We start from the raw sequence: 24907 nt of genomic DNA, 5'->3' as shown, positions 1-24907 counted from the left end.
AGGGAACCCGGTCTATGCAGTAACATCCTAATCTTCATCAATACGGTTCACTGGCTTAATTCGGTAAACATTTTGTTTTTATTACGTTTAATCTAAAGAATTGATCAACATGTAGCTCCCTATTCGATGTATATTTTTAGTAGTGTGTGTAAGTTTTATAAGCAAAAGTATTTGCTTACGTGTTAATTTGAACCGAGGCTTGTAACCTGAAACATAATTTGGTATCAACCGAACATTTGTGTATGTCGTGGTGGCTACTTCATATGATAGTGTTGTTGTGAATGCACGATGTTACTATGAACTTGAAGTGACTATTATTGTATTGAAAGGAAGTAAATCGTGGGTGTTTGTTGTAGTTTAAGTTACGATAAGTATTACATTTACTTGAAAATATATGTACTTAGTCTTGTATGGAGTTGTCAAACATTTTCGACTTAAATTATTGTTGATTCTTGGAGATGATAAATTGTTAAGCGGGTCGGGAAGCATTTGGCCAGTATTACATTTACTTGAAAATATATGTATTTAGTCTATATCAGTGGCGGAACTAAAAGAAATATTCAGGGGTATCCCAATTTTTTAGCGTGTGTTTATATTATTTATAGAATGGAGAATTTTTATTACCTATATTACAGGGCAGGGCCAATCTTGAAAATCAAGTGCCCTGGTCGAGCCAAAAAAAGACACTTAGGCTTTAAAGAATTAAATTTTATAAACTAGTTTTTTTAATGTTATTAGTATTTAGGTTAATGAATCCATATTGAGCATTTCACATTTGAGCTATATTTTATGAATCAATATTGACAATAAGTTTTTAGGTTTTAGACCGGGCTAGATTTATTTTTAATTTTTACGTAAGGGGCCGGTCGATTACGCAAAGAATGAAGACTGTGCGTTAGAGCAAGAAGATTGTAAACCGAATTTCGCTACAAGGTATACTAATTGTTTAAAATATAACTGAAATTATGTATTAATTTTTGAAAAGAAAAACTATGTATTAGTTAGGTATAGATAGCAAAATTGTTAATCAACCTTCTTAATCCATACTTTATAATAAAAGTGAGAGAATAAGAACAATTTAATTATAGGATTATATAATTTTGATTTTACATTCTAAAGTGTACGTTGATTATCATTATTTTTTATTAATGGGTGTATCACACACCACAATCTTATTAGATATTCTTTTATAAAACTTTGAGTGTTATTTAGGAGTTAAAAAAAAGAAAAAACAAAGGTTATTAATAAAGGTTTTTTATTTTTTGAAAGATGAACAAAACCTTTACTTAGAAACCAGAAATCAGCTAGGAGTTGCTGACAAAAAATATGAATATAAACAAAGTAAAAAAGAAAATAAAACAATTATGTAATGTTTCCAATAATAAATGAAATAAATTATTAATTGAAGTTTTGACTGTGTTCTGACATAGTAGACTTTTTCTCTTTCATTCTTTCCCGATGCTCAAAATAATACGACTTTATCTTCTTCGTTTTTTAAGACATTCTCGCTGCAAGTTTCTATCTTCCGGAAGTCTACCGGAAATTTTCGTTTCCGTCTACCAGATACTTTTCTTTTCATTTTATCCTCATATACACCGTGTCCTAGTTGTTGTTGAGGGGTGTCCTAGTTGTTGTTGAGGGGTGTCCATAGTATAAAAATCGAAAAAAAAAATAAAAATTTACACTACCGGATAAAAGTTGAGCCGTAGCCCGGGCTACGCCTCGGACTACACTAGGTCCGCCCCTGGTCTATATCATTTTCTTTTTAGTCTATATATATATTTAGTATTTTAGTCTATATCATTTTCTTTTTAGTCTATATATATACTAGATTATAACCCCGTATATTATACGGGTTGAATAAATAAATTTTATATACTAAATAATAAAATAATATATTTTTAAAAACCTTCTTTATTGCACGAGTTGAATAAATATAATTTTATATATTAAATAATAAAAAGTTATATCTATAAGAACAATATTGTACAGGTTGAATAAATGTAATTTTATATACAAATAAAAAAGTTATATTTTTAAAACCACATGTATTACATGAGTTGAATAAGTGTAATATTGTTTACCAAATAATAAAATAATACATCTTTAAAAAACCTCATTTATTACACGGGTTGAATAAATGTAATATTATATACCAAATAATAAAAAATTACATCTTTAAAAATATGCGTATTACACGGTTTGAATAAATGTAATTTTCTTTACTAAATAATATATATATATATATATATATATATATATCCTTAAAAAACTCGTGTATTGTACGAATTGAATAAATCTAATTTTATACGTCAAAAAATAAAATTACGATTTTGGTCCCGTGGTTATATCATTTTTACCCTTTTAGCCCCCCAAAAAATTTTTTTTAACATCTAAGCTCACAACGTCTTTTTTTCTAACCTTTTTGGCCTCTAACGTCTTTTTTTAACCCTTTTGGCCCCTAACATTTAATGGATGAGGTTAGTGTTAGGGCCGAAAGGGTTAGAAAAGAAGATGTTGGGGGCTCAGATGTTAAAAAATTATTTTTTGGGCTAAAAGGGTAAGAGTGATAAAACTACAGGGGCCAAAATCATAATTTTCTCTAAATAATATTATAAATGAGAAGAAAATACTAAACTAAATAATAATTATCCATAAGATATTAAACTAAATAATATTTAATATGAGAGTTATCTATAATTAATTAGAAAAGATTAAATTAAAATAATAATTATCTATAAGAGATGCCTAATATGATGACAAGTGTCCAAAAGTGGTTTCTTTTATTATATAGTATAGATAGATAGATATAGATTTAGTCTATATCATTTTCTTTTTAGTCTATATATGATAAATTGTTAAGTAACGATAAGTATAAATATATGTATTTAGTCTATATCATTTTCTTTTTCTAAGTTTTGTTGCGTCTTTTTTTTTTTTTTTCTATTTTCAAGTGCACCAACGTCCAAATAGCCTTCTAACTCTTTTTTATTGTAATTTACCCGGTCATTTCTTAAGCAAGAGCTTGAATCTTTCATTCTTTGACATTTCTTAACCAACATTTTTAGTTAAGTTGGTTATTTTTTTGTGTTATATAATCAGGAAGTGGATTGTTATTCCAAGTGGCGATAGTGTGTTTGAGGTAAAGGATGGATATGAAATCTATGTTGTGGATATTAGGGATGTCAATCGTGTCGGTTAAATGGGTTGAACTCTTTTATCCTAACCTGACACATAAACTTATTTGTGTCGTGTGATGTTGGACCCACTAAAAGTCGTGTTGTCTTCCAGTCAACAACGGTTGTGTTTAGATCGACCTATTTTATGTTTATTTATTAATTTAAGTAATCGTATTGACTTTGTAACATTTAAACAACTAGTTTTTCGAACCCCCACAGTGCGGCGGGACCACTAAATCGAAAAAAAGTAGACGTAAAAACCATTAACACGACAATAAAAACGAACAAAAAATCGTAAAAACGTTAAAGCACGCACGCACGTTGCGGCGTGTTAACTCGCCATACAGCTAACTCGAAAGGGTAACAAAACCAACGTAAAAAAGAAAATAAAAAGAACTAAAAATTGTTCGTCTAAGCTTAGATGACTTACACAATTTTGTTTACGTGCAACTCCGTTTTAAACGAAATTCCATCAAAACCTAAATAAAATTAGAACCATTACAACCAACTATTATTCAAGTGGATTTAAATTAATAATAATAATAATAATAATAATAATAATAATAATAATAATAATAATAATAATAATAATAATACGTGAAAAACATCTCTTCACACAACAAAATGAAGATGAAGTGAGGTATCTGATTTCCTTATTACACATGGAAAGAGAGAAAACAACACACAATGACAAAACAAAGTTGTATATGATGAGTACAAAGAGCATAAATAGTTATACAGAGTTGAATAGTAAAATCAAGAATCATGAGTAACTAGTGACATACTCCGCGCGATGCGGCGGGATATATGTTGGTATCAATTCGGTTCATAACGGTATCAGCACCTGTTATAGCAATCGAAATAGAGAAACCCAAAGATTAAAGTCGTGATATGCTCAAAAAAATATTGATAGGTTGTTTTGCATTGAACGCCTAATTTCTTTTATTCTCTTATCGTCTACGAGACTTGCACTCAAAACATCTCTTCCCAACCTAAATTTTTAAAAGTTTTGTTTTTGCTAATAAATCACCAATAATATGTGAGTAGCAAAGTTACTATGATGGGAGATTCGTGAGAATGCTTTTAAGGGTAGTAAAATATTAAATAGTGCACTAAAAGCTTGTACTTATATAATATGTATACAACAAAGTTACAATGATGGTAAATTCGTAAATAGTATCATATTCTTGTCCAATGAATCTACTGTTTTTAAGAGCCTTCATGAATTGTTATATTATAGAATTTGCTAATTAATATTGAGGAAATTAATTTATCAGGCCCAAATGAAACTTCTTTTTTATTATTTTGTAATTGGTGTCCATTATTCCTAATCAATAAACCTGGGATTATATATTTAGCATGAGATTAGAAGAAATCAAGAATTAAAAAAATGGATAGTTCGAACTAAAACAACAAAACTTGAAAGTGAAGGGTTGATGAGAGTCTGAAAGGAAAAATAATATCATTTTTAGAGGGTGTTTGAGATTATGTTTTGAAGTGATTATTTGATTATTGCGTTTGTAAAACATAAATAATCTAAAAAAGTGTTTGGATGAAAAAGTGATTATTTGCTTCTAAAACGCATTTTTGAAGAAAGCATGTACCTCCATGTTTTGAAAACGCAAAATCTATTTTAAAAACGCATAATCTATTTTGAAGACGCAACAAACACTCCCTTAGAAGTAAATAGTTAGAGCTAACTTCAAATATTGATATTTTTCATATCTAAAATGTAAATGGAGAAACACGGAACTAATTTTAGGGTGATTAGTTTGGTTTATGTTTCTACGATAAGGGTTAATCTTCTTATCACTTTCTGAGCTTCTTAATGATCCGCTAATCCTGCAAAACAGAACACCGTTAGCTCGTTAAGAGAGGAATATGGGGGTTTCCCTCTTAACCAGACTCCGGCGTGAGAATAAGTATCTGGTTTGAGGAGATTAAAGTGTGTAAAGAGTGAGAGTAGAGGGAATAGAATGTTTAACCTGTGAACTGAGGTCTCTATTTATAGCTGGAGATGTATAAGAGGAGGTGGGCTGATGGGCCTTGGGTCGTAAGGCGACAACTTAGAGGATATGCTCTTTGTCTCATTGGCGTCGACCGTTAGTGGCTTCTAGAAGTTCTCCAGTGTTGGCGCACCATGAGTGGAGCCACGTGTCACTGTTGTCGGCCTTGTTGTCCCTCTGCCATCAGCAGGGTAGTGGAGATCGTGGGGCAGGTGTCTCTGCCCTGTGATTGGTGTCACGCAGGCGTCCTTTCGTACTCTCTGTCTCCTGCACGTCAGACGATCGTGGAGCACGATTGAGCAGAGCCTAGAGGACGCTGATTGGCCCCTTTCTTCTGCCACTTGTACCTTTGTGTGCCTTCTGAAGTGGCCCTTGATGTGCGGGTGTAAACACGTCATAGTTTGTATAGTTTGTGTCGGTTTTAAGCATTAGAGTGTGTTTATTCATAGTAACTTGTGTACTTATTGGTTGTCGGGTTTTTCAGGCTTAACAGCGCGTAAATGCAGTACAATGATCATACAAGCTGGAAAATGGGTGTTACAAGGCAATACGGAGTGAGGAAGCGGAAATGCTGGAAACTATACTCCCTCGCGCCACGCGAGGGAGTCTATGCGAGGTGTCGCGTGGCGCGACAGGAGGAAGTCAACGAGTAGTCAGCATATGCTCCCTCGCGCCACGCGAGGGGGGTTATGTGAGCTGTCACGTGGCGCGAGAGTGGTATAGCGCGGAAAATTGTGATTTTAACCTAGTTCGAGAAAAAACGTGGGATATTCACTACGCAGCCGCCAGAGGACGATTTGGAGCACTTTTGGGCAATTACTTTTCATCATCTTCGATCTTTCAAGCAAGTTGTTCATGTTTAATCAATTTCTAGCAATTCTTGAAGAAACGATGACTATGATGCGCGGCTAATTCTCTTGTAACTTCTACTCGGATGAACTTTTACATTGTTTTGCATTAGTTCTTGTTTACGGATTCGTATAACTGGTACAGCTTGACTACTCGTGTTGGATTCTTGGTAAACGTTTATTGTGTTTGAATTATTTGTCGTTTATTAAGCGTATTGGCAACTTTCTTGCGTTGTTAGCGGGTTGGTAAACTGGCGGGTAGTTGATACAATTGAACGGGTTATTAGGTGGCATAGTGAATATTAAAAACTATCCTTGATAACCGATCAGATTCATTAATTCCGAGGCCATGTCTATGTGGTGTTTTGAATCAGTAAACAGGTTTTGATGTTAAACGGGTAATTGGGATTCCGGGTAGAGGTTATTCTTTCTCGTATTGATTACAACTCTCTTAATTAGTTTCTTAGCTTTTACAGTCAAATTCATCAAAACCCCAATTTAGATAATTTAGTTCTTAGTTAAAAACGTGACACAGACCACAGATTCCCCGTGGATACGATACCCTACTTACGCTATCTACGTAGCTTATTTAGGTTTTTGATTGACCCTTACGACAGTCATCAAAATGGCGCCGTTGCCGGGGAATTCGTGCGCTTAGTGTTAGTTTAGTAGTAGTCGTTTCTTTTATTGTTTTTGAAAAAATCATAAAAACCCAAAAATATTTCTTTTTGTTTAGTTTTGTCTTGTTCGGTATTACGCTTTGTTTTCTTGTTTACTTGTGTGCAGGTGATCTTTTTGCATGCATACTCGGTTTTCAGGAAGATCTTCTCCGCTCTTGTTTGATCCTGAAATCGAAAAGACCGCACGCCAAAATCTGCTTCTTCGTTCAGCCTTGAAAGGAAAAGCAATTCAAACCACCATGAATCCTTCAGAAAACCAATCCACCCCACAACAGCCAACACCACAACAAACATCAACTACTGAACTGCCACCAATGCCACCGCCTCCATTTACATCTGAACCACAACAACAGACCACACCCATTGCACCATCCTCAAGCACAACCACCCAACCAACCTCTGCTCCAACTGGAGAATTTCATTTTATTGGTGGACCACTCTATTCTCTAGAAAGTCGATTACCACCACAGCCCGATCCTTTACGGACCGTGAATCAACCAAATCTAGTGCCACACCCGAACCGGTCGGGTGCTATGTTTGAGCAAGTGGATCATAGGGCAAGAACAGAGACATGGGATGATGGATACGGAGACGATGAATGGGGGATAAACGATGGGTATATGGGATATCCAGCTAGGTACCAAAATCAGCCAGTTAATCGTAATCAACCGATGTATCAGCAACAAAGACAGCCACGGGGAGTAGATGCTTATCAGACCCCGCCACAGGTTCATAGGGCACCGGTTGCACCTCGCCAAAGACAAAGAGATCCTCGTTTTCCGGATCCGAATATTCGAGGGGTTGAGAGCCACTTCAGGCCACATATTGCTGAGCATGCATCACCGATAGGTGATGCCAGTCGCACCGGGTAATGTAGAACGTTCGTTTGAAGCAAAACCACATATTCTGAACATGCTACCTACCTTTCACGGGAAAGGTAATGAAGAGCCATATGCACACATAGTAGATTTTGAGGCAGTTTGTGGTATGATTGCGGGACACGGTTTCACTCCAGATCAGGTTAAGTTGGTATTGTTTCAGTTTTCACTAAAGGATGCTGCGAGGGATTGGTTTACATCGTTGCCATATGCTAGCATCTATACATGGCAAGAGCTGCAACAACAATTTTTGGATGAGTACTATACCCCGCAAAGAACTAAAACGGGGAGATTAGCAATCAGAGAGTTCCAACAATTACCGGGTGAGCTTCTTTACGAGGCTTGGAAACGGTTCAATCAATTGATCCGTAATTATCCTCACCACGGTATCCAAAGATGGGAGTTGATCACTGCATTCCACGATGGGATTTCCAATGAGGATAGACGGGATATTAAAGCTATCACTGGGGGTACATTTTTGAAAAATCATGTAGATGTAGATTGGGATTATTTGGATATTGTTGCAGCAGATTCGAAGAGGCAGGCACAGTCGGATAGGAATAAAAAGTATCCGATTGTGGCACCATCAAGTACAGGAGCCTCTAATGCAAGGATTGCTCAGTTAGAGAGAGAAAAGGAGGCATTGGAACGCCAATTAGCGAAATTTCGAGGTTTGGGCGAACGGGATGCAGTGCATACGACGCAAACCTATCCGGTTTGTGATTCGTGTGGAGATTTGGGACATACGGTGGATGCATGTCCGGGTCAATTTGTAGCGGCTGAGGAGGACGTGAACATGGTTTATGGAGAGCAAAGGAATTATGATATGAATTCAAACACATATCATCCAGGTTTGCGTAATCATCCAAATTTTCGGTATAGTAATACTAATCAATTGAATCCTCATTTTCAGGTACCGAATCAAGGAAGCCAGCCGTACCAGAACCGTCAATCGAATTATAATCAGAATTACCCTCAAGGAAATTACAACAAGGGCAACCAAAGAAGTTATCAGCAACAACAGGAGCAAGGCAAGGCAAATACTGCAAACGAGGAGGTTTCCAATCGGGAGATTATGGAAATGTTGAAGCAAATGAAAAAAGACCAAGAAGTGCAAGCTAAATCTCATCAAGCATTGGAAAAGCAAGTCGCCCAACTGGCGACCGAGATGGCACAAGGGAGAAAAGATTCGAGTCGATTACCTAGTGATACCACGAAGAATCCACAGCATCAAGGGAGTTCGTCTAACACCAGAGTTAATCAGGTAAGTATTCTTCGTTCTGGGAAAGTTTATGATAATCAGGTTGGGACTCCTCCACAGTTTGTTGAAGGTGTTGTGGAGGAGGTTGATGAGGAAAACGAGTCCGACGCGGAACCAGAACCTATTAGCCCTAAAAAGAACAAAAAAGAAAATCTTGAAAATAATAGGGTGATAGATACTGAAACGGGTGATAAAAAGGAGAAGGGTATGGAGGGTAATACCGTACCATTTCCTAAGGCTTTAATTAATCCCGAAACAAAAGTTGTTAATAAACGGGGCCCACAACAGGATGAGATGTGGGAAGTTTTTAAACAAGTGAAAATTAATCTCCCGTTATTAGACGCGATCAAGCAGGTTCCGGCATATGCAAAATATTTGAAAGAGCTTTGCACCCAAAAACGGCACAACAAATTTCTGAAAAAGATAGCTTTAACCGAAAAAGTTAGTGCCGTTCTATCGGGTGATCTTCCACCAAAGCTCCGAGATCCAGGTGCTCCTCTAATCCCCATTCAAGTGGGTGAATTTAAGATGAGTCGAGCCTTGCTGGATTTGGGAGCAAGTGTTAGCATCTTACCGGGAAGTTTATACGATCAATACGACTTCGGACCATTGAAACAAGCCGACACCACCGTGGTGTTGGCCGACTTGACGTTAAAACTACCCCGGGGGATCTTACGTGATGTCATTGTCAAAGTTGACGAGTTTTATTACCCAGTTGACCTTTTGGTTTTAGACTATGTGCAAATTGAAAATACTAAACAACCTAATGTCATACTTGGTAGACCGTTTTTAGCAACCGCTAATGCACTAATCGATTGTAGAAATGGTACGGTCGACATCACGTTTGGAAATCGTAAGGTCCGATTAAATGCTTTTGCCCGTGCATCTGATTCTCTAGTCAATGATGAATGCTTTATGGCGGACATTATTGACGCGTGTTATCCTCACGAAAGTGGGGAATGCACTATAGAGACGTGTTTTGTTTGTGACAGGGATTTGGCAGAAATAGAGGTGGAATTGGAATATGCGGAAGAAGAGTTGGAGGTGATGGCTGCTAAGGAATTGAAGCCGACTTGGACACATCAAGTCGAGAATTTACCGGATCATATTGACACTCAATTGAAGCCATCACTTGAGTCACCTCCACAAGTCGAGTTGAAGACATTACCAAAGCATTTGAAGTATGCTTTTGTGGGCGACAACAACACCCTACCGGTAATTATTGCTTCCAATTTGTCACTTGAACAGGAAAAAGCTTTGATGGAAGTGTTGATAGCCAACCGGGCTGCAATTGGGTGGACAATCGCTGATCTCAAGGGGATTAGTCCATCCATTGTTATGCACAAGATCATCACGGAGGAGGGAGCAAAACCGGCTCGAGATGCTCAACGAAGACTGAACCCAAACATGCGGGAAATTGTGAAAAAGGAAGTTTTAAAGTGGCTGGATGCAGGGATCATCTATCCCATATCGGACAGTACTTGGGTGAGTCCGACACAGATGGTGCCTAAAAAGGCGGGCATCCAGATTGTTACAGGTGAAGACGGTAAGGAAGTGGCCACCCGGCCGGTAACCGGGTGGAGAATTTGCATAGATTATAGAAAGTTGAATGCTGCAACTTCAAAGGATCACTTCCCACTTCCTTTTATTGATCAGATTGTGGAAAAGCTCGCAGGTCAGAAATTTTACTGTTTTCTTGATGGTTATTCAGGTTATAATCAGATTGCTATTCATCCTGATGATCAACAAAAGACTACGTTTACCTGTCCATACGGTACTTTTGCATTTAGGCGAATGCCGTTTGGACTGTGTAATGCCCCGGCCACCTTCCAAAGGTGTATGATGAGTATCTTTTCAGATATGGTCGGGGAGTCTTTGGAAATTTTTATGGATGATTTTTCAATCTTTGGCACATCTTTTGAGGCCTGTTTGGAACAATTATCACGCGTGCTAAAAAGATGTGTTGAAACAAACCTGGTATTAAGTTGGGAAAAGAGCCATTTTATGGTTCAGGAAGGCATCGTGTTGGGACACGTTGTCTCGAGTAAGGGGATTGAAGTGGACCACGCAAAAATTCAAGTAATTTCGACCTTACCACCACCCACAAGTGTCAAAGGCGTCCGTTCCTTTCTTGGACACGCCGGTTTTTACAGACGGTTCATTAAAAATTTTTCAGTTATCACAAAACCGTTGTGTAATCTCTTGTTAAAAGATGTCCCATTTGTTTTTGACAAGCATTGTAAAAGATCTTTTGAGACACTAAAACAAAAGTTAGTTGAAGCACCCATCCTACAATCCCCTAATTGGTCACTTCCTTTTGAAATAATGTGCGATGCTAGTGATTATGCAGTAGGTGCAGTTTTGGGACAGAGAGTTGACAAGAAACCGGTGGCAATCTATTATGCGAGCAAGACTCTCGCGGATGCTCAGTTGAATTACACAACCACGGAAAAGGAGCTACTTGCTGTTGTCTATGCTTTAGACAAGTTTAGACCTTATATTTGTGGTAGTAAAGTAATTGTGTTTTCTGATCACTCTGCCATCAGGTATCTTATGGAGAAAAAGGATGCAAAGCCAAGGCTTATCAGGTGGATCCTTTTATTGCAAGAATTTGACTTGGAGATACGAGTTAAGAAGGGAAGCGAAAATGTGGTGGCGGACCACCTGTCACGAGTGGTGAACGAGATCGAAGGACCTGAACACGATATTCTGGAAACTTTTCCAGATGAGCATTTACTTACTATTGATACGCAACCATGGTTTGCTAACTTTGCTAATTATGCTCATTCAGGTATCATTCCGGACCATTGGTCGAGATCTAGGAAGGCGCACTTTCTTTCACAAGCAAAGCAGTATATATGGGATGAACCGGATCTGTTTAAAGTTGGAGCTGATCAGATTATCCGGAAGTGTGTTGAGGATGAAGAAATTCCATCAGTTTTGTCATTGGTGCACGAGTCCGCATGTGGTGGACATTTCAGTGGACAGAAAACGGCACGAAAAGTGCTATCGTGTGGGCTATATTGGCCTACGGTGTTTAGGGATTCGTTTGAATACGCTAAGAATTGTTTACGATGTCAACAGATGGGTAGCATCTCGAAACGGGATGAGATGCCCATGCAGCCAATCCTCGTTGTCGATATCTTCGACGTGTGGGGAATTGACTTTATGGGCCCATTCCCGAATTCGTTTGGAAATCTTTACATCTTGGTGGCAGTGGATTATGTGTCCAAATGGGTTGAGGCCATTGCCACCAAGACTAATGACCATAAGGTTGTTTGCAAGTTCGTTCAATCGAACATTTTTTCGAGATTTGGTGTCCCTCGTGTGATCATCAGTGATGGGGGGTCTCATTTCAAGAATTTCAACTTTGGCAAACTCCTTAAGAGATATGGTGTTGATCATCGAATTGCCACTCCGTATCATCCTCAAACGAGTGGGCAAGTCGAAGTTTCTAATCGACAAATTAAAGAAATTTTACAAAAAACTGTGCGAGCCGACCGCAAGGATTGGTCCAATAAATTGGACGACGCTTTGTGGGCGTATCGTACAGCGTACAAAACACCGATTGGAACAACACCATATCAATTGGTCTATGGAAAAGGATGTCACTTACCAGTTGAAATTGCACATCGTGCATTTTGGGCAGTTAAACAGATTAACATTGATTATGATACTGCAGGTAAGGAGAGACAATTGACATTGGGTGAACTGGAAGAGATAAGGAATGAAGCGTACGACTGTGTTGCTGCATATAAGGATAAGATGAAGAAAGTACACGACGCGAAGATTAAGCCGAAAGTGTTTGAAGTTGGCCAGCTTGTGTGGTTATACAATTCCAGGTTGAAACTGTTCCCTGGAAAGCTGAAGAGTAAGTGGACAGGGCCTTATCGTGTGACGAAGGTCGAAAAACACGGTGATTTTGAGATTGAGGATATTGATGATCATATCCGCCAGATGGTGAACGGCCACAGACTGAAGCCGTACTTCAATGCTCGAGACATTAACGGTCCTGGGAAGAACGTGGAGGTGCTATACGTGAGCACAGTCCGCGAGGATGTTGCGTAATCGCACAGGTACGATCTGGCTGAAGATCTAAAACTTAGCGCTCTTAGGAGGCAGCCTAAGTCTCATTTGTAATTATTTCTTTTGCTTTCGTAGTTAGTTAGACTGTTTTTAGGGAGTTCTTGAGTATAACCGTGCCGTTAATCAAGTGTGGGGATGCTCGGGTGGTTTGGTTAAGCTCTAGTGCAGTTGAGGGCAACGCACACTCGTTTGGGGGGTAGGGTAAGGTGATTTGCAAAGAGAAGAGATTTTATGATCACATAAAATTACGGCCGGAAAATCAGTTTTGGGAGCATTTTTGCACAATTTTCGGTTGTTTTCGGTATGTTTTCGGAGTATTTCAGGATATGAGATGATTCGGAAAAAGAAAACTATCAGAAAAGGAGCCCCAGGTACGTTTCTAGTACTAAATCTTCATAAAAATTCGTTTGGGGGTGAAGGAAGGGAAAACAAGAGAAATGAGAAAAAATTTTCTAAGGCATGGAAGCCAGAAAAAAGGGTAAACTCACTGGAAAACATATTTCTTCGCGCCACGCGAAAGATTGACGTTCCTGGCGCGCCACGCGAGGGTTCGCGTTTCCGGCCCCAATTTGTTTGACCTAAAGGTTAGTTCTCTTCTCACATTCATTCATTCCCTTGTCGTTCTCTCTCACTTCAACCCTAACCGCCGCGATAATCTCCGATCACCTCTCACCGACCGCCGGCGACACCCTCCATCTTCCACCTGTAACCAAAAATCACCTCCCCTCACTTCCACCACCACTGTTGCCGCCGGTTCACCTCCGATTCCCCTTCAGCCGACCACCATCACCGTCGGCGACCGTTCACTGCCGCACGTCACCGCGAGCCTCGTAATCTCTTCTAATTCCAGGTGTACGTCACGATTCAGGTATGAATGATTATTGTTTTTCTATGGTTATGCCAAATGTCATGATGTGTTTCTGAAATTTTGGAGGTTATTTGGTGAGATTGATATGTGGATATGGAAGATGATTATTAAAAAAAAAAAAAAAAAAGAGATGTGTTTGAATATGGAGATGGGTCAGGGACTTAAACTTTAGGATGAGCTTAGTTCAGACTATGGGAGTTTCTGTTGGGTTTGATGTGAGTTTGTTAAATGGGTAGTGAATGTAAGTTGTGAAAGAATTTGAGTTTGGGTTGAGAGACGTGAAAACGGGGACTGTGGGTTGATCATGAATTGATATTGGGATAAAATGGGACGTGTCTGATTGATCCAGGTATCGTTTGGATTAGGCGAATATAGGACTTGGAAAGATGTTGGTTCGTGAATGGATATTGTGCATAGGGTGTTTCGCACAGTAGTTTGAATTAGGAAGTAGTGATTTTGGTGAAATTAACATGTGTGGTCTGATTCGTGCGTTGGTTGGTTGATGTGGATAGTGTTTGGATTAATGAACATAGAATGTGAAATAATAAGTTGAGTCGTTGGTATTTATTGTGATATAAATATGTTAAGGTATGTTTTGGAAATAGGATGCGAGAGTTATGAATGTGCAATGAATGCGTAGAATTGTAGAAAGGGCATGTTAGCGGACAGTGGGTATTTATGCTTTGGGGAAGGTACATTGTGATGATGAAGTCGACACATTCTTTAGTGAGTGTTTATTAGGCGTAAATAATGCGTGCTAGTAGTTGTTGAGGCGAGTGAGATGGAGCGAAAAAGTAGGCCGGTTGGTCGGGGTTCGGGTAGTATTATGTGTATATATATAATTTAAAAAAAAACTATTGTTTGTTATTGACTTCGTAACCGCGAATGAAATGCTATACGGTTACGAGTGTCACCGGCACTAGAATAACTTGAATTTTTGCATGTTTTCAGGATGTCGGACGAAGGTGCATCAAGCGCAGGAGGAAAACGCAAGCGCAAAGCAACGAAAAAGAATCAACCGGTCCATTATAGGATGCCAGAGGAGCGTCCGGAACCTAATGCAGTGGCAGTGCCCCTTGATCAGCGGGAGTTGCGCAGTCATACATTGTTACAGTTCATGTTGGGCACCGATGAATATGAGAGATGCGAAAAGTTTTTGGAAATGGAGTTATTTCAGCACAGGACCGTAAATTGGGGAATGATTGATGCTATGGGTCAGCGAGAGAGATTGGAAGGATTGTTAGGACATAGATGGTTAGAGGCGATACGGTGCGCAGAGCCACAGTATGCAGAACTCACTGTTGAGTTTCATTCGACTTTTAAGTACTCGCCTGAGTGGTTCATGCAACCATATACAGTTCAGTTTATGTTGGGGCGTCAACCGTTTAGAATGAGTGTTCCCCAGTTCGCAGAGGCGATTGGGTTTTACACCATGGAGGAGTCAAGTGTAGTGGGTTTTAGGAGATCGTTACGGGGAGTTACAATCAATAGAGAGGATTATCATGTGACGGAAGCAGACTTAGCTGAGTTTTGGCTGACGATAGCGGACTCAGAATGGTCGACACGTGCGGTGGCATCTTCGATTCGGGACCCGTTTGTCAGATACATTCATAGGATCATCGCATGCACAGTTATGGGTAGGAAGGGTGGAGAAGATAAGGTGAGTCAGAATGATCTGTTCTGTTTGTATTGCATTATGACTAGGAAAGAAGTGAATTTGGCGACGGTGATGTTGACATCATTCGCACGGGGTCGTCGAAAGGGTGGTCAAGCCAGGCTGCCGTTGGGTACTTATGTGACTAGGTTGGCGAGGCATTTGGGGGTTACTGATGTATATGAGGAGCGTTTGTTGACTCCTGGTCCAGTTACAGTGGAGTTTGGGATTGAAGAGCTGCGTCGAGCGCAGATGATTTGTTTGGATGAGCCGCTTCGTTGGGAGGCGGTAAAGCAGGGTCCTCCTCACAGACAGAGAGTGCGTCTACAGTCCGAGCGTCCCCCGTCTGCGCACCCTCGTGCGCAACGTCAGGTACGTGCGCCTGCATCAGCACCAGTGACACTGGAGTCGTTGAGGGATATGTTGCTGGTTCAAAATGACGTCTTGAGATACATTATGGAGCGTCAGCACATAGAGGTGCCGGATTGGTTTCTACCACCACAGCAGGCTGCTGGGGGTGATGAGGAGTCTGGAGGGGGTGACGAGTAGATGGTTCTAGCAGTATCAGCGCCGGTGATTTTAGTTATCTTTTGTATTTTTCACTTTTATTTTGTTTTTAGCTGATGATGGTCTGTACTTAACTTGATATTTGACACATTGGGGAAAATTGTAAGGGTTAACCGGTTGGGCTGATACATATATATATATATTATGCTATGATTATGTTGGTGATGTTGCTAGAATTAGTCATGAGTGGTATTTGGCTGGGAACTGTGGTTGGAGTGCTAGTGCGCTTTGGAAGGCATGGAACTAGACAGATGCAGAGCGGCACGGAAACCAGGGGAGTCTGTTCCATTTGTTGTTGTTGTAATTTTTATTTTTATTTTTATTTTTATTTTCAATTTGTTTGAGTCATAGTTTCCTTCTTCATTGAGGACAATGAAGGAAATAAGTGTGGGGAGGGGGAAACTAGTGTCTAGTTTAGGTTGTCGTGTCATAGTTAGTTCAAAAAAAAATATAGAAAATGTCCCGTTAAGGTTTTCGCACAAAATGGAAAATGATAGGTGTAATTAAATCAGTGGCCTTTCGATTACTATATATATGAGATAATAAAAAAAAATCGGTCACACGTCTAATTTAGGATATGTGGGTAGGCCCAGCCGGTTGAAAGGTTCCTTAGGCTTGATATAAAATAACTTAAAATAGGAGTCTTGTGGGTTCCCGCCTTAGGAGCTATAGTGAAACTGAAACTGTGGAAGGTATAAGAGGTACGTCATAAGTAAGAAACTTATAAGTTTCTCCGATTAAACTGGCACACCTGTTTCTTTTTGTGAAAACAAATCCGAAACAGTGTGGCGCCCGAAAAAGAAAAAAAATATTATCATTCCATACATCCATTCATCTGAGCACATGTAAAAAGAAAAAAAAAACGTGAGGTTTATGGCATTAACCATGGGGATGGTGACTCGTGTGGCGTATGTCCGCTAAACTGATCGTATACAAAAGCATGTAAGCTCGCAATATCATCCATTCTTCCATCATAAAGTTTAATCGGACTAACATAAGAGTTTGTTATATAAGACGGTAGATTTAATATCTTTTAATCTCATAAGCCTAAAGTGGGAATAGGTGGAATCGTAGTCTTTTGAGTGTGGGATCCATAGGCAACTATATATTACTTGAACTTAACGGATCGAAAATAAGGGCTTGGAAACCGGCGGTTGGGTTTAAGTGGATCGTATATTCACAATCTTGGTTAACGTGTGGTTAGATTTGTCTAATAATATAATTGAATATATCGAAAGCCATTTGCTTTGATTGTGATTCCATTGCGAATAATTTTTTCGGGGACGAAAAAAAGATAAGTGTGGGGATGTGATGTGCGGGTGTAAACACGTCATAGTTTGTATAGTTTGTGTCGGTTTTAAGCATTAGAGTGTGTTTATTCATAGTAACTTGTGTACTTATTGGTTGTCGGGTTTTTCAGGCTTAACAGCGCGTAAATGCAGTACAATGATCATACAAGCTGGAAAATGGTTACAAGGCAATACGGAGTGAGGAAGCGGAAATGCTGGAAACTATACTCCCTCGCGCCACGCGAGGGAGTCTATGCGAGGTGTCGCGTGGCGCGACAGGAGGAAGTCAACGAGTAGTCAGCATATGCTCCCTCGCGCCACGCGAGGGAGGTTATGTGAGCTGTCACGTGGCGCGAGAGTGGTATAGCGCGGAAAATTGTGATTTTAACCTAGTTCAAGAAAAAACGTGGGATATTCACTACGCAGCCGCCAGAGGACGATTTGGAGCACTTTTGGGCAATTACTTTTCATCATCTTCGATCTTTCAAGCAAGTTGTTCATGTTTAATCAATTTCTAGCAATTCTTGAAGAAACGATGACTATGATGCGCGGCTAATTCTCTTGTAACTTCTACTCGGATGAACTTTTACATTGTTTTGCATTAGTTCTTGTTTACGGATTCGTATAACTGGTACAGCTTGACTACTCGTATTGGATTCTTGGTAAACGTTTATTGTGTTTGAATTATTTGTCGTTTATTAAGCGTATTGGCAACTTTCTTGCGTTGTTAGCGGGTTGGTAAACTGGCGGGTAGTTGATACAATTGAACGGGTTATTAGGTGGCATAGTGAATCTTAAAAACTATCCTTGATAACCGATCAGATTCATTAATTCCGAGGCCATGTCTATGTGGTGCTTTGAATCAGTAAACAGGTTTTGATGTTAAACGGGTAATTGGGATTCCGGGTAGAGGTTATTCTTTCTCGTATTGATCACAACTCTCTTAATTAGTTTCTTAGCTTTTACAGTCAAATTCATCAAAACCCCAATTTAGATAATTTAGTTCTTAGTTAAAAACGTGACACTGACCACAGATTCCCCGTGGATACGATACCCTACTTACGCTATCTACGTAGCTTATTTAGGTTTTTGATTGACCCTTACGACAGTCATCAGCCCTGCGCCATAGTCCTGCGCGACCCTTGTTGAACATGTAACTAGCCCGCGCAGGGTATGGATGGTTGAAGGCTCTTATTCAAAATGCTAAGTGTTGAAGTCGGTGCTCTTTCTTGTTTGGACGTCGTGCGAGGTCAGTCTTTGGTGAAGTAACCCGCGCGAGTCTGAAATTGAACCGCTTGTTAAATTAGGAGTATGGTCCCGTGCGCGACCTGTTAGACGGCTTACGCGACTTTTTGGGACCATACCCCTTCACTAAATATTAACGTTTATATTAACCCTTTTTCCATATCTAAAATCTAAATATTAACTTTTATAAGAACCCTTGAATGGGTTAACAATCTAAATATTAACTTTTATAATAACTCTTGAACAGGTTAACAAGTTATATAAAAATTTTTTTGTTGTGTTAAAAATTACCACCTCTAGTGGATATTGTTGATAGAAAATGTAATTATAGACTTCTAGAGTAGCGCAAAATAAAATATAGGGATTACCTTGTTTGTATTCAATAATCTACTATATATCACGTCAACAATGACCGTAAGTGATTTAGTTAGGGTTGAGAAGTTTAAAAATACTTATGAGTACGATATGAAATGTTAGGAACAGAGTACACACAAACACAGAACTCACACACACACGCAATTTTCTGTTGAAGAACACAAAGATTTATAGTGGTTCGGTCGATTCTGACCTACATCCACTGTGGTAACTAGGAATATTTGTATTAAGCTTTTGGTACAAAAATTTATGGATACAATACAATCATATATATAAGATTGAATGATAGAGGAAAGATCAAGACAAGATCCGTAAAATCTGGATCACAGGAAGATTGGATAACCCTGTGGATATCATCCTCTTATCCTACTTTCTGACCTCAGCTTGATCAAGTTGTCAAGTGGCTTGGCACTCAACAATGTCAAATTGTCAAGTTGGCTTCATACTCAACAATCTCCCACTTGAAGCCACGGAATAATCTTCACCTGTGCATCAGTATCTCTGTAAAAACTTTGATCTTTATACATTCCTAGTTACCCGGCCTTCTCTTCAATTAACCTGAAGGCCAGTTGAAGCTATGCAAAGCTTCAACTTCTCTAAGGTGACAACCTTAGTCAACATATCAGACAAATTTTCACTTCCTTTGATCTTCTTCAACTTCAGAGTGCCTTCACTAACTTGATCTCTGATGAAGTGATATCTCAGTTGTATGTGCTTTGTCTTCGAATGGAAGACATGATTCTTTGCAAGATGAATTGCACTTTGATTGTCACAAAACAATGCACAATCAACTTGTTCCTTGCTGAGCTCTTTGAGAAAATTCTTCAACCATATAAGCTCTTTGCTTGCTTCAGCAACTGCCATATATTCTGCTTCTGTGGTTGAAAGGGCAACACTTTTCTGCAGTCTGGACATCCAGCTTACTGTAGTGCCTCCCACTGTAAAGACATATCTGGTGGTGCTTTTGTAAGATTCTTTACAACCACCAAGGTCAGCATTTACAAAACCCTTCAGAATAACCTCTTTCCCCTTAAACTGTAATGCCACTTTTGAAGTCCCCTTCAAATATATTAGCAGCCATTTAACTGCTTCCCAATGTTCTCTCCCTGGATTGGACATAAACCGACTAACAACTCCCACTGCATGAGCTATATCTGGTCTCGTGCATACCATTGCATACATGAGGCTACCAACTGCCGATGCATACGGAACTTTAGCCATTTCTGCTTTGTCTTCATCTGATCTGGGTGACTGAACTTTAGAAAGCTTAAAGTGACTTCCCAAAGGTGTGCTTCGAATCTTGGCATCTTTAAGGCTGAATCTTTCTAACACTTTCTCAATGTACTTCTCTTGAGAGAGTGTCAAAGAGCCATCTTCTTTGTTTCTGAAAATACTCATCCCGAGTATTTGGTTTGCAGCTCCCAAGTCTTTCATCTCAAACTCTTCAGACATTTGCTTCTTCAGCTTCTTGATCTCTGTCATGTCTGAACCTGCAATCAACATATCATCCACATATAGTAATAGAATGATATAAGAACCCTTAAACCTCTTGATGTAGCAACAATGGTCATTGTCACATCTCTTGTATCCGACTCTTCCCATGAAGTTATCAAACTTCAAATACCATTTTCTGGGCGCTTGTTTTAGACCATACAAACTCTTCTTCAACCCACACACCAAGTTTTCTCTGCCTTTAGCCTGAAAACCTTCTGGCTGTGTCATGTAGATTTCTTGTTCTAGGTCACCATGTAAAAAAGCTGTCTTGACATCTAGCTGCTCTAGATGCAAGCCTTCTGCTGCTACAATACTGAGAACAAGTCTGATGGTAGTCATTTTCACCACTGGAGAAAATATTTCATTGAAATCAGTTCCCTCTTTCTGCTGAAATCCCTTGACTACTAATCTTGCTTTGTACCCTGAAAACCCACTTGTTATGAAGAGCCTTCTTCCCAGCTGGAAGCTTTGTTAAGTGTCAGGTCTTGTTCTTCTCAAGCGACTTCATTTCTTCTTTCATTGCTAACTCCCACTGCAATGAATCTTTCAACCCCATGGCTTCTGAGTAACACTGGGGTTCACAATTTTCTGTCAAAAGTATGTAATTGACGGATGGTGAATATCTGTCTGGTGGTCTAACGACTCTGGAGGATCTTCTTGGTTGAAACTAAGGAGTTTCTGGGGATTCTGGAATTTGAGGAGCGAACTCTTCTTCTTCTGCAGAATCATTACTAGAATCATCCCCTGAGCTCCTACTGGCGATTGACTCATTCCCATTTTCTGGAATGCCGACTAAAGCTTCTTTCCTTGTTTCACCACTTTCAAATTCAACATAGTCTTTCTGAACTTCTGGTCCTTTGGTGTTTCTGTCTTTGTACAATTCGTTTTCATTGAAGACGACATTCTTGCTTCTTATTACTTTTCTGCCTTCATTATCCCAAAGCCTGTAACCCATTTGTTCTGACCCATAACCAATGAATGTGCACTTCTTGGATTTTGAGTCTAACTTATCCCTGTCACCAGCTTCTAACAAATCGTAAGCACTACAACCAAAGACTCGTAAGTGTTCGAGACTTACCTCCTTTCCTTGCCACATTTCTTCAGGCAATTTGAAATCTAAGGGACCGGTTGGTGAACGGTTGATCAAGTAGGCTGCAGTGCTAAATGCATCAGCCCAGAATGTCTTGGGCATCCCGGCATTTAGCCTCATGCTTCTAGCTCTCTCATTTAGAGTTCTATTCATTCTCTCAGCTACACCATTCTGCTGAGGAGTTCCGGGAACTGTCTTGATCATCTTTATCCCTTCCTTGGCGCAATAGTAAGTGAACTGCTTGCTTATGTATTCACCACCAGTATTAGACTTTAAGCACTTTACCTTCATGTTAGTTTCATTTTCAACAGCAGATTTCCATATCTTAAAAGCATCAAATACAACAGATTTATGCTTAAGAAAATATATGCATACCTTTCGTGTTGAATCATCGATGAAAGTAACATAATATCTTGAGCCTCCTAGAGATAAAACTGAGGTTGGTCCATATACATCCGAGTGCACAAGCTCTAACTTCTGAGCTTTCGGTGTCCTCCCTGTCTTCACAAAAGTAACCCTCTTTTGTTTTCCAAGAACACAAGGTTCACAGAATTCAGTTTCCACTTTCTTCAAGTCTGGAAACTTACCTTTCTGAGCCAACATCTTCAATCCCTTCTCGCTCATGTGTCAAAGTCGGTTGTGCCATAAATTTGATGGACTCGGAACGGTGGTCATTGCATGAACACCTTCAGCAGAAACTTCTGTCATGTATAGAGTACCTTGCTTCTTTCTTTTGGCAATCACTAAATTGCCTTTGATCACTTTCCATTGTCCACCCCCAAAGTGAACATTAAACCCTTCATCATCCAGTTTACCAACTGAAATCAACTTTCTCCTCAAATTAGGAATAACCCTGACATTTTTCAATGTCCATATAGTTCCTAATGAGGTCTTCAAGTCTACATCTCCAATACCTGTGATATCAAGCATTTGATCATCTGCTAAACGAACTTTACCAAAGTTACCTGTTCGTAGATTCTTGACCATATCTGGGCATGAGATAGCATGGAAAGAAGCACCTGAATCCATAATCCAAGATTCAACTGAATCTTCAACAGAACAGATGAGAACATCACCTTGTTCTTCCGAGGATACACTGTTTACTTCTTTGCAATTCCAACATTCAACGTCTTTTCTGTTCTTTGACTGTCCCCTTCTTCTGGACTTGGACCTGCCTCGATTATGTTCTCTTTCGTTTCTTCTTCCTCTACTTTCTGTATGCAATAAAGAACTAGAATTAGAAGTCTCACCACTGCTTCTCCGTCTGATATCTTCGTTTACTATCAAGTCACGAATACTATCGAAAGCGAGTTTGGTAGTGCCGGATGCACTACTAACAGCTGTGACTGTGCCTGACCAACTGTCGGGCAACGATGATAAAAGGAGTAGTGCTTGCACTTCATCTTCAAACTTTATTTCAACTGAGGCTAAACGAGAGATAATCGAGTTAAACTCATTTATGTGAGCGGTAAGTGGTAACCGACATGCCTTCCTTCATCTTGGTGTTAACCAATTGTCAGATGAGGAATACTTTGTTTGAAGCGGATGGCTTTTCATACATGTTGGACAAAGCTTTCAATACACCATATGTGGTTGTTTCATTGACAATGTTGTAAGCAACACTCTTTGCCAAAGAAAGCCTAACCACACCCAAAGCTTGTCTATCCAACAACTTCCATTCTTCATCATACATGTCATCTGGTTGTTCACTTGACATAGGCAAATGCAAACTTTTCTGATACAATAAATCTTCAATTTGCATTTTCCAAAATCCATAATCACTTCCATCGAACTTATCAATCTTGATTTTACTATCTTCTGCCATTAAAAAATTACCAAATTATTACTAACCAAACGAGTTTGTACTGCTAAGTCGTAATTTATACGAGCGAAAGCAATAATCAGAAACAAATAACTTATCTGTTTCAAGCTTTAATGGCAAGGACAAGTATTGATGGATAATGAGATCTTGTTCAAAGTTGAGGGGCCTTTCTGATCAAATTGAAACTTTAATTTCTCCACCAGAAATAAAAGTTGAGGGGGCCTTTTTGTTTAAATTGAGAAACTCAATTTCCAACATAAAATAAAACACGTTCAGTGTTTCTTCTTCCCCAATTCCACAGAACAAAAAAAAAAAAATTAGGGTTCTTCTCTTTCTTCCCCTACGATCTCCCAAGAGAACAGGCAGATGACAGCGCCGGCAGTGCTTGTGACGGCGAAGAGAGGCAGCGGCGGCGGCTGCTTGCGATGGCGAAGAGGAGCAGCGGCGGCGGCTAAGAGAGGCAGCGACGGTTCTGATCGTTTCTAATCGGATTCTGATTCCGATTTCACACTGTCAGGTATCTTCTTCCTTCACCCTTCCTGTTCGTGTGTCGATCGAGAGCCAAGGGCTCTGATACCAGTTGTTAGGAACAGAGTACACACACAAACACAAAACTCACACACACACGTAATTTTCTGTTGAAGAACACAAAGATTTATAGTGGTTCGGTCGATCTTGACCTACATCCACTGTGGTAACTAGGAATATTTATATTAAGCTTTTGGTACAAAAATTTACAGATACAATACAATCATATATATAAGATTGAATGATAGAGGAAAGAGAAAGACAAGATCCGTAAAATCTGGATCACAGGAAGATTGGATAACCCTGTGGATATCATCCTCTTATCCTGCTTTCTGACCTCAGCTTGATCAAGTTGTCAAGTGGCTTGGCACTCAACAATGTCAAATTGTCAAGCTGGCTTCATACTCAACATGAAATTGCTACTGAAACACGTTGTGGAAGTCATCAAGTCAACAACTTACTTTAAGTTATTGTCTTCAAATGAGAGATGGATAAGGTGTATCTGATAGGGGAAACAGACATGAAACTAAATATCGATGTAAGTATAAAAAGTACACCGTTGGAAGATACATAACTTGCAACAATTGTTTACAAAAAGTACATGTAAGAAAAAAAAATCACATACCTCCTAAATAACCCTAAATAAAAGGAGAGACAAAACAAAGACGAGATGAGAATAAACCATCAGATGGAAGACGTTGTATTTAACAAGAAGAAAGACAAATGCTCAATAAAGAGTATGAATTTGATCAAGATGTAGAAGTTGATGTTGGAATACAAATAGCTATCCATGATATTTACACGCTATTAATTTTAAAGTGTTCTATATATAGTGGTGTTGTACCTAATGTTTTGAGTTTTTTTCAACAAAAAAATGACTTTTTTTACTTCTAACCTAAAACTTTTACATCTTTTGTAATTTAAGCTCACAAAATTTGATTATTTTACTTTTTACCCATAACTTTTCATCTTTTATAATTTAACCTCACAACTTTTTTATTTCCAACTTTGATCCTCTATACTTTTTATCTTTCTCA

At 39.1% G+C, this 24907-nt stretch overlaps 1 protein-coding gene across 1 annotated transcript; it reads left to right on the top strand.

The window, feature by feature from the left end:
* The first annotated feature begins 8387 nt into the window (after positions 1-8387).
* On the top strand, positions 8388-12920 carry LOC118491142. The gene is made up of 2 exons (XM_035988623.1): positions 8388-10527; positions 11029-12920. The coding sequence occupies exons 1-2, from the start codon at positions 8388-8390 to the stop codon at positions 12918-12920; spliced, it is 4032 nt and encodes a 1343-aa protein (XP_035844516.1).
* Positions 12921-24907: the final 11987 nt, after the last annotated feature.

The sequence above is a fragment of the Helianthus annuus genome, chromosome 1 (assembly GCF_002127325.2).
Source record: "Helianthus annuus cultivar XRQ/B chromosome 1, HanXRQr2.0-SUNRISE, whole genome shotgun sequence".
NCBI lineage: Eukaryota > Viridiplantae > Streptophyta > Magnoliopsida > Asterales > Asteraceae > Helianthus > Helianthus annuus.
Note: the sequence above shows the minus strand (reverse complement) of the source record. Positions and strands in the feature narration are given on the sequence as shown.

Excerpts from the sequence above, each read along its gene's own strand:
- LOC118491142 (XM_035988623.1), top strand. The coding sequence starts at position 8,388 with ATGGTTTATGGAGAGCAAAGGAATTATGATATGAATTCAAACACATAT. Across the intron at positions 10,528-11,028 it reads GATTGTGGAAAAGCTCGCAG|TTATCACAAAACCGTTGTGT; the intron begins GTCAGAAATTTT and ends AAAATTTTTCAG.